The sequence below is a fragment of the Sphaeramia orbicularis genome, chromosome 21 (assembly GCF_902148855.1).
Source record: "Sphaeramia orbicularis chromosome 21, fSphaOr1.1, whole genome shotgun sequence".
Lineage (NCBI taxonomy): Eukaryota > Metazoa > Chordata > Actinopteri > Kurtiformes > Apogonidae > Sphaeramia > Sphaeramia orbicularis.
Genome location: NC_043977.1, coordinates 16,473,192 through 16,491,556, shown reverse-complemented (window position 1 = coordinate 16,491,556; position 18,365 = coordinate 16,473,192). Strand labels below are relative to the sequence as shown.

At 34.9% G+C, this 18,365-nt stretch overlaps 1 protein-coding gene across 1 annotated transcript in view; it reads left to right on the top strand.

Annotated features, from left to right (window-relative positions):
• Positions 1 to 18,365, top strand: part of erbb4b (erb-b2 receptor tyrosine kinase 4b) — an 885,828-nt gene that overhangs the window by 768,650 nt on the left and 98,813 nt on the right. Inside the window, exon 19 of the mRNA XM_030124408.1 lies at positions 3,249 to 3,347. Coding sequence (XP_029980268.1) covers positions 3,249 to 3,347 — 99 coding nt within the window. The remainder of the gene's footprint in view (positions 1 to 3,248; positions 3,348 to 18,365) is intronic.

The window sequence follows — 18,365 nt, the reverse complement described above, 5'->3', positions numbered from 1 at the left end:
TCAGCTTTGTTTGTTTCCATATCTCAGTTTCTTTTTTTTTTCTTTACCCCTGACTTCAGTGAAGACACACATAGAAGTCCATGTCTTGTTAAAAACTCTGCTTTCTGAATCAGTCTTTCTTTTTTTTTGGTGTTAGCTGACATCTTCATAGGCTGAAACTGAAAAATAGACCAATAAGTGCATTCGTCTTATGCTAAGTATAGAAAGTATGAGCGAAAAAAACGTTAATTTAGCAGATCCTTCAAAATAAAAGCAGCACTGTTGAATTGGTTACATCCACGAAGGGGTCAGCAACCCTGGTCCTCGAGAGCCACTATCCTGCATGTTTTAGATATTTCCCTCTTCCACCACACCACACCTGACGGTCGTTATCAGGCTCTGCAGAGCTTGATGATAGGCTTATCATTTAAATCAGGTATGTTGGAAGAGAGATCCATCTAAAACATGCAGGATACTGGCTCTCGAAGACCAGGGTTGCTGACTCCTGATCTACGATGATAAATACTTGCATTGACTTTTAATTTGGCAATGACCTCATGCGGGCCAGTCAGGGTCACCTATAGGGCGGCATACTATGCCCAGGTCTGCTATCGAATGAAGCAATGCATTCAAGAGTAGATCCTATTTTTTTATCCGTCATCTTCTTTGAGAACGCAAACTCATACATATTCACATGCAAACACATAGGTTTGCAATGCAAATTTCTGCTCAGAAATTGCAACGCTGGAACATACAAAAAGATGCAGAGGATTGTAGGCTTTTGTTTTGAGGCCATATTGCTTTGGCTAGAAAAATCTCATGATTTTGTAAGTAAGAATGCTTATTAGCTCAACCAGTTGGATTAGTTTGTGCAGTTTTTGTTACAGCCATGTCTTTAAAAAAACAAAACAAAAAAAACCAGGGAGATTTATAATAACTTCCAAAAAAATATGATGAAATATATTGTATTGCATAGGTTTCACCTGTTTTAAAAGGGATATTCAGCAAGTGTTTGGTTCACAGGTACACCAAACGCACTGTTATTCATGTTCATTTTAATCACCATTTGTTGAACTGAGCATAATGAGTGTTTCCACTTCTCACCTGGTCCTATTGAACAGGATAGAGAGGAACATGATAGAAGTGCATTTAATACTACTCACACTCTGACTCAGACTCAGTTTTATTGTCATCCGATCAATGGTACATGATAGAACGAAATGTAGTTACCCAGGTGTCGGTTTTAACATAAGAAGATAAAGAATTAAATCTAAAATAGAATACATAAACGGTAAGTGCAGTAGAATAAAACTACAAAAAAAAAAAAAAAAAAACGCAAAGAACAAAAAATTGAAATGAATAAAAAAAAAAGATAAATTCTTAATATGTACAACATTCACAGTATGCAGCAACAGTACCGTTAAAGTGGTGGTGCTTATAGCAGCAGCAACAGTGGAATAATATATAATTATATTTTTGATTGCCACTTACTCTCTTTTGCTCTCAAATCTTTAGTTGCAAATCTATTCTTTTTAATTGCAAATCCATTCTTTTTGATTGATGAATAAAGAAACGAAAGTTTCTCCATAGACTACCTTTTCTGGTGACAATCGGCAGTCAGGTTGGTGTGTCTTCACCCTAAAATACAGCAACTATGTCAACAGGACTGATAACAAAAATTTCTGGAAAAAAAACAAAGTGAATATCATCTGGACAGAGAAAAATAAGACACCCTGCACCTAAAGAAATAAACTCTGAAGGAAATGTGGTGTAATATAGAGCAAAATGACTGTGGAAAAGCTCAAGGCGGTCGTCCCAGGAGAGTCATAGAGGTCTATGTGCGTTTGAACGTTCAGAGGCTCCGTACTTACTGTGGAAACACCATCAACACCTCAACTGTAATCTGAGCTTTCATGAACATTTACATCAGTGTTTCTCAGCCTTTTTTGAACAAATGCCCCTTTTTGTCATCATGAGCCCCCCCCCCACGTGGGGATTGGGAGAGCTCCATAACAAATTGTCGCGTGGGGGGAGGGTTCTGATGGATCTTACATATATATGTATAGGTAGTGCACCCCTCGAAACTTGAAGGAATAACGCCCCCATTTCGGTATCAGCGCCCCCTCTCAACTTTCTCGTTCCAAACGCCCCCCTACAGTCTCCCAATGCACCCTGGGGGGCAGTACCACCCCTGTTGAGAGGCACTAATCTACATGATTACTAAATTAAATGTTGGAAAATACCTGATTTTCACTTTAAAAAAAAACACAAAGTAAAGATAATATAACAATAAATGGTGATAAATCACTTAAGGACGATTAAATATAGAGAAAAATTCATTTTGGAACGACCACAAATGTCACACTGGGTCCTTATGGGTTAATAATGTTTACATAATTCCTGAGTGTTGTCTTGTTGAATCTTAATAAAGAGACTGAGCAATAAACACAAACAGTCATTACAACCTTGGAAAGAATACAATATTAAATGTGATGTGAGAGTTTTGTAGAGTCCTGAGGGTTTTCGTTTTTTTGGAGCATCATATTTAGTGTCAATTTATGTAATCTTGACAGTACACTGTGGTGAGATACACAGCTCAATCGAAGTACTATGGCTGAATTACCGAGGTGTTTACAAACCTACATGAGCTTTGCCAGCTTTGAAATGAATGAACACTATTAATCTTGCGAGTGCACTTTCTCTTGTAAATGATTCATTTCGCTGGGTGATACTAATCATATTCAGAAATCCGGGCAGATGAATACTGTTTAAAAACAGGCCATGACATTGAAATTACAGCTGTAAGAGGACAGGTGTTTTAACTCGGTGAGTGGGGGTGCTGAGCCTGCTGTCACTGGGAGTACGTAGTCACATGAGGCCAGACCAAAGGTGGAACATATTTGAAGCGTTTTGAAAAGTTGAGAGGCACTTGATTCCACTCCTCTTTAACATGCTTTGACCACTTTGGCAGCTGCTAAATCACTTAAATCCCTCCTGAAATGAGAAACTTCAAAATGATTAAATAGTTTTACACAACTCATTTTGACCTTTACTCATATAGAATGCAGTACCTTTTCCAACAGTCTGCTAATGCCAACGTGGAAGATGGTTATTTGGGAAGCTGGCAAGCAGAGCGCAGGCAGAAAAGCTTCAAAGTTTTAATTAGAAATTCCTCCTGTGCAAGTCTCTAACACCATGTTTGCGGGTGGGAGATTTGGGATTTGGGTTTTCAGTATGAGGCCTTATCATCTGTTTGTGTTTTTCTCCAGGGTATTTGGGTCCCAGAGGGTGAAACGGTGAAGATTCCTGTAGCCATTAAAATCCTAAATGAGGCCACGGGACCCAAGGCTAACGTGGAGTTCATGGATGTGAGTATTGTTACAATCTGTAAATTATTAAACCACAAACAATTTCTGTTTTCATTTATTTGAAACTTGACTGGAATTTCCCACTTTTCAACACCAAGTTTTACATTGAAAAAGCTGGTTTATTAACTGATAACTTGCTGTGCTATAACAATCTAACAGAAACATCATCAGTGAGCCTGTTTACAGGACCACAACAAGTCGTGCCAGACACAACAAACCCCTCCCCTCGCATGTATTGTAGCTTATTTTGGCATTGATCCAACTGATGTCATCATGTCTATGCATGTGTTGATGTCAGCATATCAATTGCTTCTATATACTTGTCAAGTTTGGAGTAAATTGAAACAAAACTGATGTGTTTATAGACATTTGAAATGTCACCCATTATAAGTAAATGGGAGAAGAAAAAAAATTGTAAAAAAAAAATAATAAGGAATTTGAGCTTTGACCTACTTTTCTCAAAAATGTTACCATATCTATTCTGGGTCACTGGCAATAAATAAACCCAGTTTGGTATGATATCAACCAATAGTTTTGCTGCTAGAGTGTTATCAAACAAACTGAACCAAAAACAACCAAAAATCCGATAACTGGGAGTAATCTGATAATTGCCGTAATCAGATGCGACATGCACTTCAGAAATGCGATAATTGAAAAACCCTGGTTTACATGTTTCAGTCCATTATTTGATTTCTTTCAGAGTATGTACATATCTTATGACATAAGACGTACACTTCCTGTCATTTTCAAAACATCCAGTCTTGTCTTGTTGACCATGGCAACACCTACTGTGTCAGCGTTAGCTGTCCTAATGTGGGAGGAGCTAATAAGACTACAAACTAGGTCACATGTTGCTGCTATCCTTCATTTCATTTCATTGTTTGTTTACTTTTTCCTTTGACTCACATTGTCGCTGCATAACTTCTGTTTATATAGAATTTTTTTTTTTTTTTTTTTTGCACATGCGCAGATGTAAAAAAATGAAAGAAATCAGATTAACCTGTGAAGACACTGGAGTATTGGGGAGAAATCTAAGTGTGTTAATTTGATTTGTCATAATCAGTTAACTGCCGCTACCGGATACACAGGAAAAAATCTAACTGTAGTAAGTGTAAGTGTATTTTTCTCATTTCTTGTCAAAATATCTCATCACACTTAAAATAAGATATAATCACCCAAAGAGTAACTTTTCAGTGAGATTTTTTTTTTTTTTTTTGGCTCAATTCACACTTTTTTTTTTTTTTCATAATTCAAGCAAACAAATCTGCCAATGAAACGAGTGAAAATTATCTTGGTAAAATTTCTTGAAATAAGATTTTCAAGATCTATTGTCTAAAAATAAGTTCTTATATCTCACTGAAAAGTTATTCTTTAGGTGATTAGGTCTTATTTTAAGTGTGATGAGGTATTTTTGACTAAAAATGAGAAAAATACACTTGGTAAGATTTAGATTTTTTCCCATGTAAAGCCTATCAGATTATCCTGTTTACATGATCACTTGAATAATCTGATAACTCCAGAAATCAGTAATGATAGGAGTATTGGTGTGAATGTAAACAGGCTCAGTGATTGTGTTTACATGAACACTAGTGACACGGTTATGAGGCTTATCCAAATTTTGATCATATTCAGGATATAACATTAACATTGTATACAAAAATCAATCAATCAGTCAGTTTATTACAAATATTACAAACAGTCAAGATCAACAATTCATTTACAAGATATATTTTGTTAATAGGACACCCCAGAAGCAGTCCTCTGCTTTTAAATGGGGGCCCTTAAACATGTGATAAGAGACACAATTTACTTTATAATCTTTAATAAATTCAAATGTCCTAAATAACTACAAACATATTTTAAAATATTTGCCTATCTACCTAAAGATGACTCATTTCCTTATCCTGAGTCCTATTGTAGTCAGCATATTCCAATGTTCTCATATAATTTAACAGTCAGATATAGAAGTCTGTATCCTTATCTGCCTTTAAACATGATAAACACAAGTATCCCAGTTACTCATTACTGCTGCTTTTTGCACAAGCACCTGTGATATTTACAACATAATGTAGTCATTTAATCTGACATTTCAGTCGCTGCAGCCTAACTTTAAAATAACTGTGACTGTATATAATAGTTTATAGCAGACTTAGCTCTGTTAAATGCCAACACACTTGTCTTACTAGTATTTATCTACTACCTACAAGCAATAGGAGATGAGATCAACAGGTAAACATGTCACCCAGCTGTTGTTCTGTCACTGTTACCACATGTGGATGAACATCTACAGTCATGAGTCATAGCTGAGGGTCGTCACGATGGAGTTTTAACGTCAACAGTAACTCCTCGCAGTAATGGTTCTGTAGTGTTTTCCATGTGACTTTCTTTTTCCATATGATCTGATAAGTAGGGGTGTGTATTGGTAATACGATACATGTTGTGGCTAAAATAATGAAGAAACCACGACTTCAGGATGGTCTCAGGGAATCTCCCCCATTCTTTATTTGACAGGGGTTTATACAGAGGTGATCTGACATCATTGTTACCATAAAAGGAATTAACCATCTAATAGGTACGTGATATAGACTCTTTAGCCAAACATGATGTTATGTTATTAATGAGCCTCTTAGAATGGTTTGGAAATGTGCCTGTGAGAACTTACGGTCTTCTCCACTCTCACAGCTAAGCTTTCCACAGTTCTGTCAATTTGCCAGGTCACTGTGACCCAGAGGTGATTTCTCATAGACTGCAAGGGAAGCTCGGCTTCCCCTAAAATTATGAAAATTAAATGGTTAAATATGTACGGTTGTGTTGACATTTTATTGACTACAAATGTGTTAGAACACATTCATCTCACAGACGAGTTTATTCAGAATCAGCTTTATTACAAATCAACGAACTCAGTGTTGTTCACTTCTCATACATTCCCGTTGCGCTGTTTTCTCATACGATCTGTGGTCGGTGCTTTTGCCTGTAGAAGCCTGGGGTCCATGCACGTCAATGGGACTGAGTGGAACAGTTTTTTTTTCATTGCCTCAGAACTGGACGGTAATTGGATAAATGCCATGATATTGTCCCGCCCCCGGACACCTGGCATCTCTGGGGGTGAATGGAGCTGTGGGTGGACCTCGGCTGGACTGGACACCAGAATTACACGTGCTGATTGGTGGATCAGTCGAAAGGCTGAATCCCGTTTGATTGACAGCTATTTTGAGATCGACTCCTTCATTTGACAGAGTTCTGTTTAATACCGTCACGCATTCTGCTGTGAAATCGAGACAGAAACCACTATGAAATTACTTGTTCATTTCTTGCACTGTAAATAAAACACACTCATTGTACTTCCTTGTTTCAATTTAACATAATTTCAACGTTTTCTTGTTTAGTTGGTACGATAAGGTCACAGACCATTTTCTCGAAAAGGAACAGAGGGACGAATTTATGTTTAAATAACTTGACATTTTTTTGATGTAAGCCGACAATGAGCTTCCCCTGTCTGAAAGGCGAGCAGCCACCACTGCTGTGACCTATTGGTAAGCATTCAGGACTGCAGACAAGATCATTGGTGCTAATCTGCCCACCATTCAGGATTTATACATATCCAGAATCAGGAAACAGGCAGGAAACATCGCTGCAGACCCCTCATACCCCGGTCACAACCTGTTTGAACTTCTCCCCTCTGGCAGGCAATACAGAACACTGTACGCCAAAACAGCCCAACACAAGAACAGTTTTTTCCCCCAGGCTGTCACTCTGATGAACACTTCACACTTCAATCCCCCCCTGACTCCGATTCACCAACTCACAAACACATATTTTGCACTCTTTATAAAACTGTCTAATTTGCACTATGTAAATTTGCACTACAATTATAATATATTTGTTTATTTATTTGTTTATTTATTTATTTATTTATTTACAGACTGTATTCCTGTACATATCCACTCACTGAATAATTTCTTCAATTTGCACTTTCTGTACGTATAAGAATGTAAAACCCACTGTAAATAATATATACATAAACATAAACATATATTTTTAATAGACTGGATCCACACATCCACGTACTGTATAAAAACTCCAATTTGCACTCCAATTTGCAACCCATTGTTGTCTTTGTCTCTAGTGGACTGTTTGTCTGTATTGTGTCTAGGTCCACACGTTGTCTGGGGTCGTATCATAACTGTATGTTGTGAGCAATGTAAAAACTGAAGTCAAATTCCTTGTATGTGTTCACATACTTGGCCAATAAAGCTGATTCTGATTCTGATTCCAGGAAACAGGACACACGCACAATTTACCAGAAGTTACTCAACTTCATGAAATAAGATCCCCATACTAAATATTTTCCCCAATATTCACAAATATTCACAATAATCCCAATACTAGGATTACGATATGATATATTACAATATATCACGATACTGTTAATAAGGAGATATTTTTTTGTTTTGCTTCTTTTCTTAAAAATAATTTCCTGGAAAACTAACATATGTCTCTCTCAAACAGTAAAAAGTGCTTTTAAGATGCTTGAACTAACCGTTATTTAACAAATCAGTGTTCAATTTCAAAATCAATTTCAAAAAACTACATCACAATACTACTTTTGTTATATACAAACAACAGGGCAAAATACCCACGTAAATATATGAATAAAAGACCTCGCAGGATTCCCAAAAATCTAAACAAAAAAACAAAAATATATGTCCACCATGTCTGCATTTGAGTAAATACCTAAAAATATCGATACAGATTTTTTTAGTATCGATACAGTATCATGGAATGAAATATCGCGACATATTGTGGAACCATTTTTTAGTATATTGAATAATTCCCAATAGACAAAACATGTGTCTCTGTACGTCCAGAGGTGAGATGCTTTCAGTTTCGCTGCCTTGTTGGTATTTCTGTTACATCCTTTTACATGTGTGATATAATTTAAGCTAAGGTACTTGAAGAACCCCACAGTATCCGAGAGAGTGACGTAAACACAGTCAATGTAACTTGGTGTTGCCACGGTGACAGCCATGTGTTTAAATATTAGATATTGCTTCAAAGACACACGCCTCTTGAACATTTTTTTTTTTTATTATTAATTTCATTCTGCACTGGTGAAATGAAGCTGAACTAACTTTGGCCTCTATAGACACCAGAATTTAAAAAAAACACATAGGAGACCCCGGAGACCCCAAAGACCCCTACATACCCCACCACACCAGACTCCCAGCACACCACACGAGGCCCCTTTTATGAAACATTTACTATTCGGCTCATTTCAAAAGGGAAAAGTGAAAAAAAATCAAAATTATTACCCTGATGATGCAATGCAGATGAAATAACCCTCATCAACACACGTACGCATGCACTCACCGACACACATACATCGACCCAATTGCACTCATGTTTTGCACTTAGTTTGACAGTCTAAGAGGAAGAGTTTTGGAGTGTTAGCATTTCTATTTTTATCAGGACGTCTTTGATGAATATCCTACGTGCGTTTAATTTTATGCTCTGTGTGCTTTGAGGACTTGTCTGACAATAGCAATAATAAAAAATGATTCTAGCAACCCAAAAAGGGAAACAAAACAGGGTGATACGGAGACATTCAGAGAAATATATGACACTATAAACACTGCATATTCATGGTGTAGAGCCAACATGCGGCCCGCCGCCAAAACTGGCCCACCAGAGGGTCTAATCCGGCCGGTGGGATGAAAAGATATTAACAACCAAGGGTGTTGAACTTGTTTTGGTTTTTTTTTTCAGTTAAGTTTTCATTTAAATTTTGTAAATACATAGTCACCAAAAACATAAACAAAATAAACAAACAATACACTACACAACACTACATTCACATTATTCAGTCCTTCCACCATTCCGAGTTCTGTAATCAGTCCATTTATTCCATTTTTTGTCCATTTGTGCTTCTTGTAGTTGCAGTTTGTGAGTTATTTTATCCATTGTATATATTCCTTCAATAATTGTGATCCATTGATACTTTGTTGATGGTTCTGTCTTTCCCCAGTTCCTTGTAATAGCTTTTTTGCAAGCCACTAAAAGTACCTTAATATATGCTGAACCTATTTTAGTTCACTTTACACTTACATAATGTGGTCTCAAGTAAAATATAGTAGCATAATAACCCACAAATGACTCCAAATCTTGGTTAAATATAGAAAAATAATATTACATTATACCTTTAAATAATGATAACTCCAAATTTTTATCTTTAAGTGCAAAAAAAGCCATTAAATTATGAAATAGTTACATGAACAAAATATCTTTAACAATAAGAAGAGAATAACCTGAACAAATATGAACAACCTGAAATGTCTATAGAAAATTAGAGGCAATTTTAACAATATTCTGCCTGTTACTAAATGTTTTGTGCCTTGGAAGAGCTGATTCATAATGCACATATGTGTAAATGACAAGCTGAGGCATAATATTTGTAAAATTGCACTTAATTTCCTTAAGGAATTTCAGTTCTTCAGGTTATTCACATGGTTTTTGTTGTATTTTCATCATTTAATGGTGCTTTTTTGTTTGTTTGTTTGTTTGTTTTTTTGCACTTAAACAAAGAGAAAAATATGGAGTTGTCATTATTTATAAGTTATTATGCTATTAATTATTATTATGTAACTGGTCCGGCTCACTTGAAGTTAAATTGTGCTGAATGTGGCCCGTGAAATAAAATGAGTTGGTCTTCCCTTGGTCTAGGGAAGAAAAAAACAAAACAAAAACAACCAAAAAAAACCCCAAAAAATACCAGGATGTCATCTGTTATACTGTATATTTTGGGGAGAAATGGCACAAATAGACTCTCCGCAGTCTGTATTACATTCATTTATATGTTAAAATAAGCATATTTATCTGTAAGTGGTATTTATGTGTGTTTGTTTCATTGGACAGACTATTGTTATTGTAGAGAATGGAAGAAAAGTAGTAAATCAGAAATAAATTAGACAGATTTTTTACAGGGCTTACAGCTGTGCAACTATTTGGCCAAATAATTCTAAAATTCAGAGCTAAAGTTGTATCAACAGCCCATTATTTTCTCACAGTCTCTCACTTTCATTCCAATGTTTTTCCTTAATTCACGTTTATCAGGTTCAGCATCCCACAGTCTGGAGCTCCCTCATGAATGAAGATAATAATCAGCCTTTTTCTTTCTTATTATTTTGATTACTTATTGTTGTCCCTTTGTATTAAGAAACTCAGGGCTCCCCAAATAATCGCTTCACTTTCTTTCACCTCAGAATCAAAACGATCGCATCCATCTGTGCGAGAGTTGGAATTTACATACATAAATGAACACCAGGTCAGAGGCATCCAGGTTTGGAAATGGGTGCTTCTATGAAACTGGGTTCATTTTGGTACCAGCTTTTTAAACCCAATAATAAAGGGGAAATTTAGACATATTTCCCCCCAGAATGAACCTAATGATGACCTCAGATAAATGCAAAAAAATATATACTCTTGCTCTGAACCATCCCAAAACTAATGCATTTTTAATAAAATATTGGGACCAAAAATAGGACCAAAATTGGGACAGGAAAAGCTACCTAGGTATCAATGCATCTGATCTGATCTTATGTAGCACTATAAATAAAGACAGTTAAATTTGATGATCCTAGTTGTTTTTCTAATCCAGACATGTGGGTTTTTCATGAATCTCAGTCTCATTCTAGGTTTTGTGTGTAACCCATCGTGTCCGCTTGCGTTACATGCGGAACCTGCCCATTTAAACACATAAATTGTGAGTGATTTTGCAACAGCAGTCATTTTTGTGAAACACTCTGCCTTGCATAATTAGTTCAATTCCCAAAATGTACCTGTGAGAGTAAAGAGTAACCTTTCAGTGAGATATAAGAACAATAGATCGTGAAAACCTTATTTCAAGAAATCTTACCAAGATAATTTTCAATTGTTCCATTCCACAATAAATAAATAAACAAATAAATCTTGAATTACGCAAAAAAAAAATAAAAAAATAAAAAAATAAAAAAATCTGCCAATGGAACAAGTGAAAATTATCTTGGTAAGATTTCTTGAAATAAGGTTTCCAAGATCTTATTGTCTAAAAATAAGTTCTTATATCTCACTGAAAAGTTACTCTTTAGGTCATTGTCTTATTTTAAATGTGATGAGATATTTTGACTAGAAATGAAAAAATACACTTGGTAAGATTTAGATTTTTGCAATGTAGCAATCACCGTACCAAACAAAACAGCAACTTTCTCATATTTATTGGCTGATGGTAAAGTGCTAGAACCCCCAATGATGGCAATGAGTGGATCTGGATCCCAATACATGTGGATTTTTGTATGAAAAAAATAATATAAAAAAATATATAAAAATGTGTTTTATCTTAAAACTAGTTTCTCTTTTATCTCAATAAATTTTATTTTTACAGTAGACCCAAAGGGCTTCCAATCTTGCCTCATAACATTAGTCTACATCTGGTTTGAATTTTTAGCCCCCATGTCCTGTTTTTAGGGACCAGTTTCATAGAAGCGTCCAAATGCATCCTGCCTTTGCCCTCACAGTCAAACAGCATGTGGTAAAAAAATCCCACCCTCTCACAGACTTTGATCTGATTTCCCAACATCCCTATGTGCTGCCACGACTGAACATCTCCGGCACATGAGGGGAGATCTGATTATGCAGGCGTTATGATGTATGAGCTGTATACAATAAATCCTACATTAGACTGTGTTGTGGTTGTAAGTCTCTGTCAGTATTCATTGGAGCTTTACAGACTGTATATCCGTCTCTCTGTAATGCATGCACTCAACCTTCACCTATCTACGTACTTTTGCAACACAGCTATCCATCTCATGACGAATAGGCATGTAAACCCATAAAACTTATAATCACAACGCTTTTATTGTGTGTGTGTATACAGTCATATGTGATGAGTAGCTGCATAGCTGCACACTATAGCTGGACATGCTAGTCTATTTTTGTCTCAGGCAGTGTTTCCTATGAATTATTGTACAACAACACATACACTAAAACACTTTGTCTTGTATAAAACATCTTGCACATATATACTCTAGGTCAGGGTTTTTCAACCTTGGGGTCGGGACCACACGTGGGGTCGCCTGGAATTCAAATGGGGTCACCTGAAATTTCTAGTAACTGATAAAAATAAAAATAAAAACTTACTAATAAAAAATATATGGTGAGTTGAAAGAGACAGTCACAATGCATAAAAGACATGACAAACTGTGAAGCTGAAACTGAAGCACTGTGGTACTGTTTATCTGTCAAATGTTCATTGTGGTCAGTTTCAGATGCTGCAGCTCTGTCATAATTCACAGTTTGAGTTCTTGTTTGTTTAGTATTAATTGTCAGCCTTGTGAATACAATCTGGACTGACTGTACATATCCTGACTAAGGAAAATAAAATTCTCACTTTGTGCAGTAATCTACACCTGGCTTTTCTGCCTCCGTCCATAATAATACACATTATATAGACCAGTGATTTTCAACCTTGGGGTCGGGACCCCACGTGGGGTCACCTGGAATTCAAATGGGGTCGCCTGAAATTTCTAGTAATTGATAAAAAATTAAAATTTACAAACAAAAATGTACATTATATAGCATAAATGTTTCCTAAAATTAATGTTTATTTACAACATAGTATAGCAAACTATTACACGATCAAAACAAATAAATTTTAGCAACAAAAAAAAAAGTCTCTGTTTTGAATGTCTGGGGTCGCCTGAAATTTCTAATAATTTCTAAAAAAAAAAAAAAAAAATTAAAAAATTAAAACTTAGTAATAAAAATTTACATTATATAGTCTAAATGTTGTCTAAAATTAATGTATATTTGCAACATAGTATAGCAAACTATGACATGATCAAAAACAAATTAATTTTAGCACAAAAAAAAAAAAAAGTCTCTGTTTTGAACGTCTGGGGTCTCCTGAAATTTCTAATAATTTACCAAAATAAATAAATAAATAAATAAATTTAAACTTACTAGTAAAAATGTACATTATATAGTCTAAACGTCATCTAAAACTAACGTTTATTTGCAACATAGTATAGCAAACTATTACATGATCAGAACAAATTAATTTTAGCAAAGAAAAAAGTCTCTTATTTGAATGTCTGGGGTCGCCTGAAATTTCTAATAATTTCTAAAAAAAAAAAAAAAAAATTAAAAAATTAAAACTTAGTAATAAAAATTTACATTATATAGTCTAAATGTTGTCTAAAATTAATGTTTATTTGCAACATAGTATAGCAAACTATGACATGATCAAAAACAAATTAATTTTAGCAAAAAAAAAAAAAAAAAAAAGTCTCTGTTTTGAACGTCTGGGGTCTCCTGAAATTTCTAATAATTTACCAAAATAAATAAATAAATAAATAAATTTAAACTTACTAGTAAAAATGTACATTATATAGTCTAAACGTCATCTAAAACTAACGTTTATTTGCAACATAGTATAGCAAACTATTACATGATCAAAACAAATTAATTTTAGCAAAGAAAAAAGTCTCTTATTTGAATGTCTGGGGTCACCTGAAATTTCTAATAATTTCCCCAAAAAAAAAAAAAAAAGTTTAAACTTACTAATAAAAATGTACATTATATAGTCTAAATGTCGTCTAAAACTAACGTTTATTTGCAACATAGTATAGCAAACTATTACATGATCAAAAACAAATTCATTTTAGCAAAAAAAAAAAAAAGTTCCAGTTTTGAATGTCTGGGGTCGCCAGAAATTTGTGTTGTTAAAATGGGGTCACGAGCCAAAAAAGGTTTAGAACCACAGCTGTAGGTGCTGACAATACAGACAGGTCAGAACTCTGTAGAAAATATACTGGAATATCCTTTTAAAATGTGCATACAGTCGTGGAAAAAATTATTAGACCATCCAAAGTCATCAAAAACAATAGTTTTGCAATCAAGTACTAACTCCTTTGTGTGTCATGTGACTAAAACAAACAGAAAAGAAAACATGGAATGCCTAAAATCACTGTTTTTGTCAGTACAATGCCATAGATATTGATGTAAGAACTTAAATGATTTTGGTAATTATCAAGAAAACATGTAAAATGTCTAGATATCAGCTCTGAAATTAAACTCTTATGAGCTATTTTTGTTGTCATCAGTATTGTAATGGTTCACATTGTAATGTAATTGGTTTTAAGTTGACCTTAAGCGCCCCCTTGTGGTGAACCTTGTGTTGTGCGGCAGTTTACCTTAAGTTCAGTGTTAAGTGTCATGGCTGAAGAACAACATGTATGGTGAAGTCGTGGCCCACATAAGGCTGTAAGTCGTTAGTTTGGCAAAAAAAATACAATGTCTTGTAAGATACTAATATTTCTTGGTAAATTCGTATGTTTCCAGATGTACATGTAGTTAACGTGTTGAATGTGAGCTATGCAAACGTTAGCATGTTAGCGCCGTATGCTAGCGGACTTTGTTATGCTAATTAGGTTAATTCGGCAAAAATACAATGTCTTGTAAAATACTAATGTTTCTTGGTAAATTCGTATGTTTAGAGATGTAAATGTAGTTAACGTGTTGAATATGAGTTATGTAAACATTAGCATGTTAGCGCCGTATGCTAGCGCCGTATGCTAGCAGACTTTGTTATGCTAATTAGGCTAATTCGGAATACATGATTTACAAGTAGGGATGTAACAATATAAAAATTTCGTATCACGGTTATTGTGACCTAAATTATCACAGTTATCATTATTACCGCGGTGTTATTGAAATTGTGCTCAAAATGTTCAAAAAGTACTGATACAGACACTGAAATAATTTAGCCAAAATTGCATTAAAAAAAAAAAATAATAGGCACAATGTACCTTCTGTTGGTAGAAACATTGAAGTATTAACCCTTAGTGGTCTGAGCCTATTTTGACCGTTTTTCAGTACTTTTGATTTTGCCTTTATATACTATATAAACAAATGTTTACTATACCCATGTTTGGTATCTTTTTTTCCAGCACAACTTCATCTATATTATCTGCCGATTATTTTTTTCACTTTAACCTACTATATCAACATAAAAGGCCAGAAAACACACACACACACACTCACACACAAAATATAAAATCCGATTTGAAAAATGTATATAATTTATTGCATAAATAACACAAAGATGCTTAACGAACCTTTTTAAAGACTGTAAAAGTAAATAATGGTCCCAAATATTAGGTATATAAAATTAAAATTGTATTAAATTAAAACTATACTCAAATATTTGACTTAAAAGCAGGTCTTTACATAGGGTTTTTTCCCTTAAACATGTAGTAATCAAACACGGTTATCATGATACTTAGAATTCAAATGGTAATACTAACCGTCTGCAATTTTACCGCAATTTATCGCTATACCGGTAATCGTTACATCCCAATTTACAAGATAATCCATGTTACAGTGAATATAAATAACTATGTACATTCCAGCACACGAGTTTGTATTTTATTTGTTGCAGTTATGACACAGTTGTATGCTAACTTAGGCAGCAAACACTGTTAGTCAGACATTTTAAGTGCAGTGCTAATTGCTGTGTTTTATTCTGGTTTGTTACAACTTTACAATTACAAAGAGATTAATAATAAATGGACATTTAAAACCACCAACAAACATCTCATCTGTTAACTGTCTGTCTAGCTGGATAGGGCAGTTACACATCTAGTGAGGACAGAACAATCATATTTGTCCAAACAAATGTACCTGTAGTTGTACCAGACATTTAAATGAGCGAGAAACTGAGCAAAACAAGTGGTGGTCTAATAATTTTTTCCGGGACTGTATTTCAGTACAGTATCATGTAGTTTTTCTAGGTATGTGTCCATTTTTGACAGCGATGTCACCCCACATTCTCTCTTCTGTATTTTTTACTACATGTTACTTTACTACTAAGCATGCCGGCTCTCTTGTAAAGCAGTCAGGATTTCAAGGTTTTGAATAACAGTCCACTGTTTCTGACTTAGTGGAACCTTGCTGTTCACTTCAAGAGAAACCTCAGCCTTAAACAGAATAAGGGGTCCTGTGATCTCTGACAGTTCGGTCTATACTTGTAAACATGATGGACTCACTGCCAGCTCTTGAGTGTGCTTTGAACTTGTTTTATCTTTGAACTTTGCTCATGTGTTTTTTGTATCGTAGTATTATATTTTATCAATAGAGCAGCTACCTGCACACTGACTAAGTTTGTCTAGGTTCTGAATTGCCTAATGGATAGACATCCTATCAGTGTCTTGATTATATAAATGTGTTGTTTTGTGCGTAATTACATACTCATAAATTATACAAATTACATGCATATGAAACTAAACTGCAAACAAATCTACATTGTTTATAACAAATATGAGCTGTGCCTTTTTTAAAATTTTTATTTAATGCAGAGTTAGTCAATTTGAGCCACATGTGTAAACCAAGCCCTGATATTTTTCTGAACCCTAACCAGGTGCCTCATCCTAACTAATAAAGTGTAATATTGATGTGATATTGCAAATCTGTCCAAATCAGAAGACTGTGTCTAAATATCCTCCTGAGGCCCAGGAAAGTAAAGGATTTAGCTTTTTTTTATATTACATAATTGTCTTGATTGGAAACAGCATGATGCAATAGTTTTTTTTTTCAGGTAATTAGTTTTTAATGGAATGTCTTTTGCAGTGTGCAGCGTTTTTGTCCTTGTTTTTTTTTTCTTTGTTTTTTTTCAGGTAAAGGTTTGAGATTCTTGTTCCCTGCAGAGGACAATAATGCATCGCTGGGTCTCAGGAGGACATAGGAGACATGTCACTGTTTTATGCCACTATGGAAAAGTGATGCCAAAATATCAGACTTATGAGAGCTACCATGTTGTCTCTGTGATGACACAAGGATGAGAGGTGCTTTCATGAACCTTCTGTCAGAGTAAATTTTCTGCAGTTTAACCCATAAAGACCCACTGCTACTTTTGTGTCAGTTCCCAAATACATTTTTCACTCTATTCAACCCTTATTGAGCGATTTCTGACTGTAGTGTTAGGCTATTCTTTGACTTTTTTGAAAACCAGAAGTCCCTCAGAGAGCTTTGTCCTCGTGGTCTTTTGACCATGGGGCTGAAATTGCACCTGCATGCGCTGGTATGACACTTACTGATGTCGATCAAAGAAGAATAATAATAAAATAAGAAATCCTGTTGTGTCATTGCATGTGTGCGTACCTCTCACCCAGAGTGATTGAATCAGTATGTGCAAAACACCCATAATCAGGGGTGTCAAACTCATTTTAGTTCAGGGGCCACATTCAGCCCAATTTGATCTGAACTGGGCCGAACCAGTAAAATAATAACAGTGAAAAAAGTAAAATTACATTATGATCAGGTTTACATCTACATAGTTTCCTTAAAAATCTGAATGATATGAACAACTTGAATTGTCTTGAGAGTAACAAGTGCGATTTTAACAATATTATGCCTAATAATTGCATTTACTTTTCTTAAGACATTTCTGATTGTTCATATTTGTTCAGGTTATTCATGTTTTTTGTACAAGTATAGTTTGGTAATGCAAACATTTTCATGTAATTTTACTTTTTTACACCAAAAAACACAAAGAGAAAATTTGGGGTTGTCATTATATTTAGGTTATTATGATAATATTTTACTAGTCTGACCCACTTGAAATCTAATTAGACTGTATGTGTCTGTATGTGGAATCTGAATTACATTGATTTTGACACCATTGATTGTTACATCTTCAGTGTAATTTTTGCATGCCATAAATTCATCCCACAGGCCAGATTGGACCCTTTGGCGGGCCGGATTTGGTCCCCGGGACACATGTTTGACACCACTGCCCTAAATGTTGAAAAAGCAGTAATACCACATTCATTGATAAAATAACATAAGGGGTGGAGAGGGGGGATGATTTTTTTTATATTTCAGGGGTGATGGCTAAGATAAGATAAGACAAGATAAGATAAGATATGCCTTTATTAGTCCTACAAGTGGAAATTCCAGGTTAACAGCAGCAAAAGTACAAAAGCACAC